A 12220-nucleotide genomic window follows, 5' to 3' on the forward strand; every position below is an offset into this window, starting at 1 on the left:
ATATCCAAATAGAGATACAATAAAAATAATATTTAATGACTATTTGGTAAATGCTACCTAGCATTATAAGAAAACTATCTTCTAAGAACTATGACCTCAGTAAGACGCTGCTTCTTTTGCTACCCTAGGCTGTGGACCATTCAATTTTACCAAGAGTGTGAAAATCCTGCTATTTTAACGAGGACTAAAATGAAACTAGTTGTTTCTTATCCAACATCCAACCTTAACAATTTCCTTGGTTGATTTAAAATATTGCTAGTTTTTAAATATTCCCATATGTGGAGTTCACAAAGAGCACTGACTACTGTCACTTCAAGGGCAAGGCCTCTGATTACGGAAGCTGAGAAACAAACACCTGAGAGCCTCTGTTTTAATCACTCGCCTTCATTAACCTGAGGATTTTCTTTCTTACAAGGAAATCAGGAATAATTTACCGATATGCCCCATGAGAACTATTTCTTCCAAGAACTTTGAGCAGCACTGCCTGTTTGATTAGCTGAATTTGCCATGGATGTGGAAATGATGACATCAAAACAGCTCGTGTAACAACCTCCTTAAAGATCTCGTAGATTAGAGATGACTATAGATTTCCCCCAGCACGGATCAAAGGGAGTAAACTGAATGTTTTAGCTTGATGATCCAACACCTGTCACGCATAAGGGACGTGAATTCTGATTTTATAAGCAGGTGTGCACGTGCACTCAGATGCACACACAAAGCTGTTGTGGAGGGACCAAAAGATCAACCACCTGATTGACTCTGGTAGATCCCATCTTTTCGATCACTTGACTCCACCAGTGTATACTCCTGGAGGGTCCTCACGCTTTCTCATAAATTTTGGAATATTGGCTCTTAGTTTTCATTTAGTTGCTATGACTTTTTAAAGGTATCCTAGCCACCTTCCAAGCGCGAAGAGAAACTGGACGAGGCAACAAGGTGGTAGGGCCCTGTCCAGGGCCCTGATGCAGCGGATGCAGTGGAGTGGCTCCAGGTCAGCTGGTCTCCGAACGCCCTTTCGCCCACCCCACACAAAACAAAGACCTCCAAGCTCAAGGCCTGAGAACTGCCTCCTGACTCGGATCAGCTCCCTGGAAGGGGAAACAACAAAACAAAGGAACCACTGATCAGGCCATTACCATATCTCTTAGCCCCAAATTCCAACTTGAGACCACCTGAGTCACCTTTTCTACACTGACCTTGCTTTTCTCAAATAGAAACATGCTGGAAAAAATACAATTTGGATAGAAAATCCCAACATGCATTTTGTTTGGGGAGGCTAGGGTAGGGATGTACTTTGGAGGGACAGGAGTTTTGACTCCATCAATGGTGTAATACCCAGGCATTGTTGGGGATCCAAATGGATACACTAAATACCCTTCTCTTTATCCTCCACACCTTCTTCTTACTAAGATAGTTATCGTTATGAAAATCACCAGGAAACAATGTTATAGATACAAAGACGCAGCAATCATCCCTTTTCTATTCGCAGCGGGCTGAACCACAGAGGCTTCCTGGGCACCTGGCGCCAGTGGCCCGCAGGGGGCGCGCGTGGCTTCTAAACCACAGCCCGTCCGCCTACACCAGGAACCAAAATCAAACCAAACCCGTTCCGGTGGAGTCGATTCCAACTCATAGCGACCCTAATACCGGGAAGGTGAGTCCAAATGGTGGGCAAAGCAGAAGTTCGGCTCCCCGCCGCGCGCCTGAAGATAAAGGAATACGTGTCCAGGGCTTTGAGTGCTTCGTTGACACAACACAACAGTGCTATCTTTGGCACTGTCCGTTCTAAGTGTCAGTCGCAAGGGTCAGATGGTGGGGCCGGGTCTCTAGTGACAGCCGAGCCTGGGCTGGGCAGGCCACTCCGGCCAACCCCGATCGCTCTGGGCGCTTCCAAGTGGTCTGGGGTTGCAGCGCTGGCGGGACAGTTACCCTTCGAACAGGTCGCGGGTGTTTGTCTCTGGCTGTATCCTCGCTGCGCTGATATCAAGGTCGCCACACAACAGACGTCAGGCCTCCTCAAACCCCAGAAGAAGCTCTCTCGCACCCCAGCCAAACTAGCGACTCCAATCTTAACCAAATGCACGCTTCTCCAGCTACCCCTTCTTCTCGCTGGGGCTTGTTCTTCCAAGTGGGAATTGCACAGAGAGGACTATTGTCCCGCGCTCCCGAGGGAACAGACATGGGCTGTGCCCTCGCAGAGCCCTCTGATGATTCACCCCAAGAGCGAGTCTTTTTGGTTTCGCGGTCGGCTGGTGGGGGGCGGGTCCCCAGCAGACTCTCTGGATACACTGCCACCATTAGGCCTGGGCGGGCTCTCGGATGCCAATCTCTGCCTGACAAACAGGACTGCCCCCGGGCCACGCCCGGAGGAGGCCAGCCGGGCTTTCTGAAAGAGGCGTCCCTGAGGGCGACCCTCCTCCCAACCCCGCCTCCGAGGGCTCCCGAGGTGGACCAGTTGGCCGCACCCCGCCGGTCCTTTGTTCTCACCCGGGCCGGTTGGGAACAGCTGCGCTGCCCAAGACCCGCCTCGTGGAGCCGCGAGGGAATCGGTCCACTTGTCGTCTTCTCCTGCCACCTAAGGCCCAGAAATCCTTCCAGCTCCCGCGTCCCATACGCCTAGTCCTGCTCTCTCGATCCGACCCGGGAGCCTTTGTGGGTTCGGGAGGTGAGAATTCCCAGGGTCCTGCATCGCACCTCTTCTGCCCTGCCCCCGCACCCCTTCTGCCCTGCCCCCCGAGGTGTAGGGAAGTGATGGGACAGTCGAAATGTCACCTGCCGGGATAAATATTAACAAAAAGCAAATGGACTTGCGCAGGGGCCAGTTATCAATCAACTAGGCCTCAAGGCCACTCACGGCAAACACTGCACAGGTTGAGCCGGGCAAGAGTTTCTCATGGCGGCCTCCTGACCGACCACACCCCCAAGGTTCAGGACCTCCCCCAGCCCACTCTGGAGCAAATCCCGGGCAGGAAGAGGGCGCAGTCCGGGACCACTCCCGGTGGGGGGCCGTTTGGAGGCATCCGCGCCTCTAGGTTGGGCAGAGTCGGTGTGGCCTCATTGCATTCCCACCCGACCCCCAGATGTGCGCACTGTCGCCTCCTGGGTCCGCAGTGCTGCCTGCACCCGCTGATCTGCGCGCTTCACAGCCTTTTCTGGTGCTGGCAGCTCCCGCCGCGCAGCTGAGGCCTTCTGAAATCTTTAATCGGAAACGAATCCCCTCGTGTCTTGATAGGCGCCCGCGTCAGAAAAGAGGCACCCACTTACCTGCACAGCCCAACCCACCCACCCGACCCAGGACAAGACGCTGCACGAGCTGGTAGCCCTGCGCTCTCATGGGGCAGCAGCGAGTATCACATTCAAACCAAAACCCGTTGCCTTCGAGTCGATTACGACTCATAGCGACCCTATAGTATCACACTGATGGGACATATATTGATTTTTTTTTTAAGTACTTAATTCAGTGAGAGTTTCGTCCTGTCGCCCGTTTCCCACTAACCCACGTAATTTCGTGACTGGAAGGCGCCTACCCAAACACGCCGGCGCGTGCGCTGAGGTCTGACCCAATATAACAGGTCGCGCGGAGCCCGAGGGACAAAAAGGGGCCTAGAGAAGACACCCTCCTGCTGCGGAGCGAAGGAGCAGACCTCTGTGGGCCGGGGCCTCCCCCGGGGTGGGAACCGAGGTCCGGTTCTTTGCGCTCATCAAACGTGCCAAGCGGTAAAGCTTGCCTCAGGAAAGGGGAACTGGGGGGAGAGAGGGAGCGGCAACTTTCCGCTGCACAGCCAAGGAGCCGGGCAATCGTTTTAAGGCTCCAGCGTTCAGGGCTTCCTAGAAATCATTTGGAGGGTTCAGAAAATTTACCCCCACTTTTTTTTCTTTTTTAATTAATGAAAATGGTAACAAGGCGGCTGGTTCTTCAATGACTTTAAAAAGGTCGGTGCTTTCTCGGTGTGAAGGAACCGCTTGTCTCTACCCTCATGGCGCCCTTAGTCGTAGTCCTCCCCACCCCTTTAATTAGGTTAAAGAAAGGACGGCCAAAAAGATGACCGGTCCATCCCGGTCTTAAGACGCAGCCGCTTGAGGTCTGAAACCAACCGTGTGTTTTGCTACTGTCTTTGATTTTCCACATTTCGGAGGAAAAGACTACGTACCTGGAGCTAAGGGCTGGGCACGGCTCGCCAAGAACTGCTCTGTGGGCTGTTGGGTGCGCAAGCAGGTGTCCCCTCGATGGCCACCGGTCCCCCCCGGGGGGCCCAGCACCCCACCTGTGCCTGTCTACCTCCCCGCACCTCCCGCGCACTGGTCCCAGGAGGGCTTTCCCTCACCATCACAGCGGAGCCAGCTGAGCTCATCTTTCCACGCGTGGAGGTCAGTGGTCGCTCGCGCAGGGCAGGACGCTAAAACCGGCTTCCAGGGCTTAAGTGTCGGCGCTGAACAGAACCTGCCAGTCTTTCCAGGGGACAACGTGAGGTATTGGGGGTAAGGCAGCCCACTGAAGTTCAGGGGCACGCGACTTCCCAGGTTGGGGGGTGAAGAAGCTTGGTGCATTCCTTTCCATTTCCATCCCCTTCCCTTACTTCCCTGTCCCGGCTAGCCGGCCGCGGTAGCCCCTGCCTAGTAAAAGGTCGGGAAGCTCCGGCCTGGCGTGGGTGTGAGAAAAGACACTGACGACCTTAGACGCCTGCAGAGACCGAGCAGGCAGGGCTAGGAGCAGCTCTTTCGCAGCCCCTCTGGAAACGTGGTTGCCCTTGGGTCTCGCTCAGCCCACGGGGTGCGAAATGGTGCCAGTACATAGGCTAAAGAACATTCTTTCCATCCCGCCGGAGTGGAAGCGCGGGAGTCCAGGATTCCGAAGGGCATCCAACCCCGTAAGCCTCTCTCTCCCTCACCTGTCCCACCCCTTCTACTTGACTCCAGGGCTCCGGCTACAGAAGCCCAAGCTGCAACTTGGCTTGGCAGAAACGAGCTGGAGCAGAGCTGGAAAACCAGGCGGGGCAGAGACTCAGCGAGCGCGACGCTCCGGCTACTAGGCCTCGAGCGCCTAGAACCCTGGCGCGCTCTGAGTCGCAACCCGACTGGAGCAGCAGGCTTGCGGACACCTGCCTCCCCCTAGCTTCTCATTGGTAGGTCGGGGTGGGGGGAGGGGACTCTGGCCTTTCCCGTTGATTTTAGACTGTGAAACGGCTCAGTGGCTCAGTGCCCCCGGCTCCGAATGCATTGGCTGTCTTTCGTTCTCCAGGGACGAATTAAAGAAGAACAATCAGTTAATTAACAAACCCTCATTCCAGCTTTTACCTTTCTTTTCGCCAGGTCTCAAACCTGGGGGCCGGGCTGAGATGGGGTGGGGGGGATAGAGGGAGGAGGAGAGAGCCGGGACCCCGGAGTCAATCAGCTTGGCAACTTCGCTCGATTCGCATCAAACCGAGTCAGTTCTTGGCTGCCCTCGCCTCTGCACCCCTGCGAATCAGCCTGAAACCCCTCTGAGGTTCCAGCTGGGCTCAGGAGTCCCCTCCGCCAGTCGCCAGCCAGAGAGTCCTCCTGTATTTCAGCCCACAGAATTCGGAGGAGTTGGCCAGAGGCGCTGCCTGCACCTGGGCTCGGAAACACCCGAGCTTTGGGACCAGGAAACCTCTGCATGGAGAATCAGGCGAAAATCACACAGAATAAAACGAAAAGCCAAGTCCTAAGTGAATCGACTGTAAAGGCCGTCCCTGGGTTCTGCTAGAAGCGCTCCTGTTCCTGGGATGGTGGCAGCCCTCGCCTGGACCTCGGCATCGTCTGCCTCCCTCTCCTTTTCATAGCGAGTTCCACGCGCAGAGTGCATGCCAACAGTACACCGTGTCGCGCTGTGCACCCACCGCTGGCAGCTTCAGAATGTTTTGCTAGTATGTGCAAAGTGCGGTTCCCGCTGAGCTTGCCCAGTGCCAATGAAGTGAGCGCGGGAGGGGGTCACCGCAGCAAGTTCCGCCAAACCCAGGCTGGCAGCCTTCACCTCCAGCTCGCTCCAGCCCAGTGCCGGGGTATGTGCCACGGGCATTGCCTGGGAGCACCTGTAGGCGATTTTACGCACGCGGTTGCCTCCCTCTCCCCAAATCCGGAGTGCCTAACCCAGAGAGAATGTGTCCCGCCAAGTGAGGGACTTCTCTCGGTCTCCGACTTTGCTAGCTTCCAGCGCTGTACCCGAGCACAAATGCGCCCCACAGTTGCCAAGGCCGCTCCGACTTAGCTCTCAGAGCCTCCCACAGCCCAAAACGCTGAGTCCTGAATGAGAAAGGGCCGTGTTGTGCCAGCTCTTCCAGACCCAGGGGCCCCCTTCTCAGGGAAAGGGGTGGCGGAATGAAGCCCTTTCTCCTTCCCTCCCTCCTTCGGTCCCTTTGGCTTCCCTGTCCCCTAATCCTTAGCACGCCCAGCTCCTAGGCCGGCTCACCTGCTAAACGGAGCGCGGACATGCGCTGGAACTCGGGCTCCTGCAGCCACTTCCACATCCTCCGGAAGGTCTCCCGGCCAGACTTGAGTTTGCTCCAGGGTTTGGGGTTGCGCAGCAGGTCCGAGAGAGTCCCCTGGGAGCGGCAGAGCACCCTCTGCGCGAAGATGGCCTGTGGAATGCTGTAGCGCTTGAGCTCGGTAGTGATACGCTGCGCCACCTCTTTGGTATTGATCTCTTCCATCTGCCCTGAATTACTTCCATTGCTGACCTGCACGCCGGTCACTGAAGGGTTGGACTCCCGGGTCGTGCCCAGGAGCTGCCCGTGGCCCTGGGCGTTCAGGTGGGCATGGGTGTGGTGAGAGGGAATGCCGTTGAGGGGCACCATGCCAGCCGATGTTGGCGTGAGGTGCTGCTCTCCATGGCGGGCGAGCATGGCCGGGTGGTGGGTTTCGAAGCCGTTGGGGGTGAGCATCTTGTCGGTGGGCATGGCGGCGCCCGGGTGAGCGTAGTGGGGAAGCCCTTGCTGGGAGTTATGGATGCTGCCCAAACCGGAGCTGGAGAGGGGCGAGAGGCTTTGGCCCATGCTGGCCACGTCCTTGTGATAGGGGGTATAGAGATTATTCATGGAGGCCAGCCCGCGCTCATCCCTCATGAGCGTGAAGCTACCGCTCACGTTGCCGGCCAGGCGCTGGTGGTGGTGCGGGTGGTGGTGGTGGTGGTGGTGGTGGTGGTGGTGGTGATGGTGGTGGGGGAACTTGTCCGAGACGGTGGAGATAGGCGGCAGAGGCTGCAGAGGGGTTAAGGTGGTGTAGGTGGTGGGCATGCTCATACCTGGGGGAGTCTCGCAGGCCATGGTCATGCTGGGATGCAGGGGGCCGGCCAGGCTGTGCTCAGGAGCCCGGTGGTGGTGGTGGTAATCACCGCCGCCGTCCAGCAGGGACGCCAGGCCCATGGAGCGCGGGTGCGCGGGGGGCAGGTGGCTGCCGCGGTGAGCCACGGAGCTACGCGAGTGGGGGCTGCCGCCCAGCAGGTCGGCGGGGGCGGGCACCTGCTCATGGCTCACCCCGTGCAGCTCGCTGATCGCCTCCATGGTCAGCTGCGCGTTCATCGTGATCAGGGCGAGCAGGCGGTGTACACAACATCGATGTGGCCAGGCAGAGGCTGCGAGGGGCGCACAGAGTCCGGTCTTCACACCGGCCGCCGGCAACTGCCACCTTCCTTCCTTGCTCTCACTGTGGGGCTCTGTTTCTGTCTCTCTTGCCCCCACCTCCCCCTCTGCGTCCTTGGCTTCCTCAGTTTTTTTTTTTTTTTCTTTTAATATTAATTTCCAAAAAGGATCCGCGCTGTTGGACTAGCGCGGTGCCCCCCCCCCCCGCCCCGGCCCGGCCTCCTCTCGCCTCTTTGCTTCTTATAATTGTGAGCCCCCCGGCTCCCCTGATGCTACCCGTATGCCTGCAGCAGCTGCTGCCTGCCGGCGCGGTTCGCCAGCTCTAGCCATGGCTCGGTTACTGTTGCAGACTCTTTGGTCGCCCTGCTGCCGCCCCTGCTGCCACTGCCGCCTGCCCTCAGGCCCGCTGGGCGGGAGCAGTACGCATGCGCTCCATGTGGCCCCGCCCCCTGGCCTGTGTTGTCCCCTCACAAATGAAAGGGGCTGGGGGTGCGGTGGGGGGGGGAAATGCCTTCCCAGCGGTGCCGGGCAAACCCGGAACCGAGCACGTCTGCTAAGGCCGGACTCAGGGCGCGACCTAGGGTAGCTGCTGCGACCGAGGATACTCGCTCTCCCTGGCTCAGGTGGGCTGTCTCCTCCCAGCCCTGGGCCCCTCCTGCCAGCCTCCCATTCCAGGTGGCGCGATACGGTTGGAGAGCCATCTTCTCTGTCTCTCCAGTTCTGCCTCCTGGCGCAGGCTGCTCAGGGAACTGGCGACGGTGTCATCATCCCTTCCTCTCTTGCCCAGTAAACTATATTTTCTGGATAGCTGCTGGGAGTCTGCGCTCTCCCCGTCCTCAAGTGCTTATCCTTCTTGGGGGGCAGGGACACAAATTTCTTCAAGGCCTGGGTCAGCATGGTGGCAGTTGCCGAGGCATCCTCCGCCTCTCCCCTCTCCTCCACCAGTATTCTTCTGCCTACCCTCCCCTATCCATGCCCTGGGGGAGAGCAGCGGTGGGTGCTGAGGGTCCTGACCCAGGCCATACCTCGCTATACCTTGCCGCCTGGGTCCTTCTCATGCTCAGCGGCTCAAGGGTCTCGGCTTGTGCGTTGTGAGGTGGGGGGAGGATGGCCTCCTAGGTTCCCACTTTAACTTCCAGTGCTGGTGGGGCATCCGAGGCTCTGGCCCTTCCTGCAGTTGCTCATGGCCCGCCTGCTAAAGCACCCAGAGGCAGCAGCTTGAGGGGAGGAACAGGAGGGACAAAGTGGAGGCGGGCACGTCAGTTTCCGCTTGGACCTGGCCCGTAGGGACGCCTTCTTTGCGGCGCGTCTCAAGAGGAGTCTCCAGATTTGAAAATCAGTTTTGCTTCGGCTGCAATTACCCTCTTCCCACAATCATGCTCCAACCGGGAATCGAACCTAGTTCTTGGGCCTGACGGGAGGGGTGTGTGAGGAGGCCCCCAGTGTGGGATGTTCACCACTGCTACATGCCTTGGCTTTCTTTTATTTATATAAAAAAAAAAGAGAGAGAGAGAGAGAGAAACAAAGGGCAGAGCCATGTCTATTTTAGGTGCTTTCATTCCTCGGAGAAAGGAGAGATGTGCCCATTGTCTGGTTTTGTCAGTTACAGTAGGGTCTGAGCGGAGTCTCAGCCTCGGGCAAGCAGAGGCCACAATGCCAGACAGCCTCTGAGAACTTGGGCTAGCTGGGTCTGGACATGGAAAAAAGTGTGTGGCCTGTGCTGGGCCAAACTCAGACTGTAGGTTTGGCTGCGGAGGCAAGGGGGCTACAGCCTACCAGCACTGTCTCTACTGGAAATGTTCCCAGATTGTAGGATAGGGTGGGGCTGGTGTGGTGGTTTTGGCGGTGACTAGGTCCCCAAGGTAGAAGGTTGGGCCAGCCAACCATTGAGGGAAACTCCTCACCAGCTAAAGTATGAACAATGAGTAGGCCCTTTGCCCAGGCCTCTGCAACCACCTGGAGAACATCATGATCCAGGTAGGTCAAAGGCAGTGGATGTGAACAACCTGACTTTTCTGAAAGTAATCATGTCCTAGGATCAACTAATTTGTCTGGCTTCATCACCAGAGACAGTCTCATCTTGTCCAAACAATTCTCATGGGGATATTTTATGTGGGCCTCCAATGGCCTTAATGTCTACTTGCACAATGACCATTTAGGAATTTGGGGCCCCCACAGAGGAAATGGTGTTTGGGAAGAATACACTGACATAAAGGAAGCAGAGAACAAAATTATTCTATTTAAACTTTTATCTACATCTATCTATTCACACACACACACAAGCATAAAACATATTTTTCTGCCTAAAACAAACAAACAAAAAACCCATACCTGTTACCGTTCAGTCAATTCCAGCTCATAGCCACCCTACAGGACAGTGGAGAACTGCCCCACAGGATTTCCAGAGAGTGGCTGGGGGACTCAAACTGCTGACCTTTTGCTTAGCTGCCAAGCTCTTAACCAATGCCACACCAGGGCCCCCTTTTCTTCCTAGTGCATCTCAATATGTTGGAGAGAAGCTGCATCCTTGATTCCTTATTGTTTCTGTTCTGTTCTCTTTTCCTGGAGCATCCAGCATGAGGCTCTCTTAAATGAGACCAAACAATAGGTTAAGTGATAAGCAGCCTTTGAGCTCAAGTGTTGTCTGCTTCACCTATATTTTGATCCCCCACCCCATGACTGATTTGCCCTTATAACAACTCTCTTCCCAAAAGGCAATTTGTTAAAAGAAAGAAGTAAATACAACCAAGTGTACAAATTGTTTATAATTTTCTCTTTGTGTAGTTAATTAGAGACTTGGTCCTAAAACCCTCCTTGATGTGAGGCTCCAGGCTGAGCCCCTGGAGGCCACCTAAAGAAGGCTGAGATCAGGTGAGCTCAGTCTCTCCCCTCCCAGGGAACTTTATGAAAAGATGGCCTCCTTTGGTCTTGGTCCCTAAAGGAGGAGCCAAAGAAAAGACCTGGACATGTATAATATGTGTTGGACTTGCTTGGTTTAATGCTTCCTTTGACTTTTTTTTTTCTAAAATATATATTTTTTTAATGCATTTACAGAATTTGCTTAGGTTTGCAAATCTTCTTAATTTTTCTTGGTTATGTAAAGCTTTTCCTTAACCATTGTTTTCCTGTAGTTGACTGAGAGTGATTTCTCTGTCAGAAACAACATTTTGTTCTTATTCAACCTACCTTTCAGAAAATCTGCCTGTTACTAAGGGTGTGTGCAAGATGTTTACCTGTATTTTATTGACTATGCAAAGGCATTTGACTGTGTGATCATAACAAATTACGGACAACATTGCAAAGAATGGGAATTCCAGAACACTTAATTGTGCTCGTGAGGGACCTGTACATAGACAAGGGTATACTGAGTGATATAAAATCAGGAAAAGTGTGCATCAGCATTGTATCCTTTCACCATATTTATCCAATCTATATGCTAAGCAAAGAATCTGAGGAAATGGACTATATGAAGAACCCGGTATCATGACTGGAGGAAGACTCATTTATAAACCTTGATATGCAGATGACACAACCCTGCTTGCTGAAAGTGAAGAGGACTTGAAGCACTTACTGGTGAAGATCAAGGACCACAGCCTTCAGTGTGGATCACACCTCGACATAAAGAAAACAAAAATTCTCACAAGTGGACCAATAAGCAACATCATGATAAATGGAGAAAAGATTGAAGTTGTCAAGGATTTCATTTTGCTTGGATCCACAATCAATGCCCATGGAAGCAGCAGTCAAGAAATGAAATGACTAATTGTATTGGGCAAATCTGCTGCAGAAGACCTCTTTAAAGTGTTAAAAAGCAAAAACGTTACTTTGAGAACTAAGGTGCCTCAGCCCAAAGCCATGGTATTTTCAGTCACCTCATATGCATGCAACAGCTGGACAATGAGTAACGAAGACCTAAGAAGAACTGATGCCTTTGAGTTATGGTGTTGGGGAAGAATATTGAATATACCGTGGACTGCCAGATGAGTGAACAAATCTGTCTTGGAAGAAGTATAGCCAGAATGCTTTAGAAGCGAGCATGGCAAGACTTCATCTTATGTACTTTGGACATGTTATTAGGAGGGACCAGTCCCTGGAGAAGGGTATCATGCTTGGTATTATAAAGGGTCAGCGAAAAAGAGGAAGACCCTCAAGAAGATGGATTGACACAACAGCTGCAACAATGGACTCAAACGTAGCAACACGGGATGGCACAGGACTGGGGCAGTGTTTTGTTCTGTTGTGCATAGGTCGCTATGGGCTGGAACCGATCCGATGGCACCTAGCAACAACAAGGATGTGTGGTGGGTTAGAAGGATGCTGTTCTTAGGTCTAGTTAAGGCAAGTGTGCATGTGTGTGGGGTGAGGGACAATAGACAAATTGCCACCTGCTGGAGGGCTGGGATCAGTTTTTGTCATATATTGTCCCCCTCCTCTCTATCCACCCTCTGGTGCCCAGCACAATGCTTGGCACCCATCAGGTGTATTATGGGAGATGAAGGAATAGAACAAATTAGAGCCCAATGAGGGACCCCTTGATACTACTTGATAGGTCAGTGTGTTCCATACCAGACTACTGCTCAATTCTTGATAACAGACAAGAACTTTGAAGGGAGGGATTATTTTCA

At 54.0% G+C, this 12220-nt stretch overlaps 2 protein-coding genes across 2 annotated transcripts in view; both read right to left on the reverse strand.

The window, feature by feature from the left end:
• The window catches only part of ONECUT1 (one cut homeobox 1), a 44638-nt gene extending 36907 nt beyond the window's left edge, over positions 1 to 7731 (reverse strand). Inside the window, exon 1 of the mRNA XM_049903412.1 lies at positions 6428 to 7731. Coding sequence (XP_049759369.1) covers positions 6428 to 7535 — 1108 coding nt within the window. The 5' untranslated portion in view covers positions 7536 to 7731. The remainder of the gene's footprint in view (positions 1 to 6427) is intronic.
• Positions 1 to 12220, reverse strand: part of LOC126086768 (uncharacterized) — a 1076998-nt gene that overhangs the window by 430716 nt on the left and 634062 nt on the right. The window lies entirely within an intron of this gene.

Source organism: Elephas maximus, chromosome 12 (assembly GCF_024166365.1).
Source record: "Elephas maximus indicus isolate mEleMax1 chromosome 12, mEleMax1 primary haplotype, whole genome shotgun sequence".
Lineage (NCBI taxonomy): Eukaryota > Metazoa > Chordata > Mammalia > Proboscidea > Elephantidae > Elephas > Elephas maximus.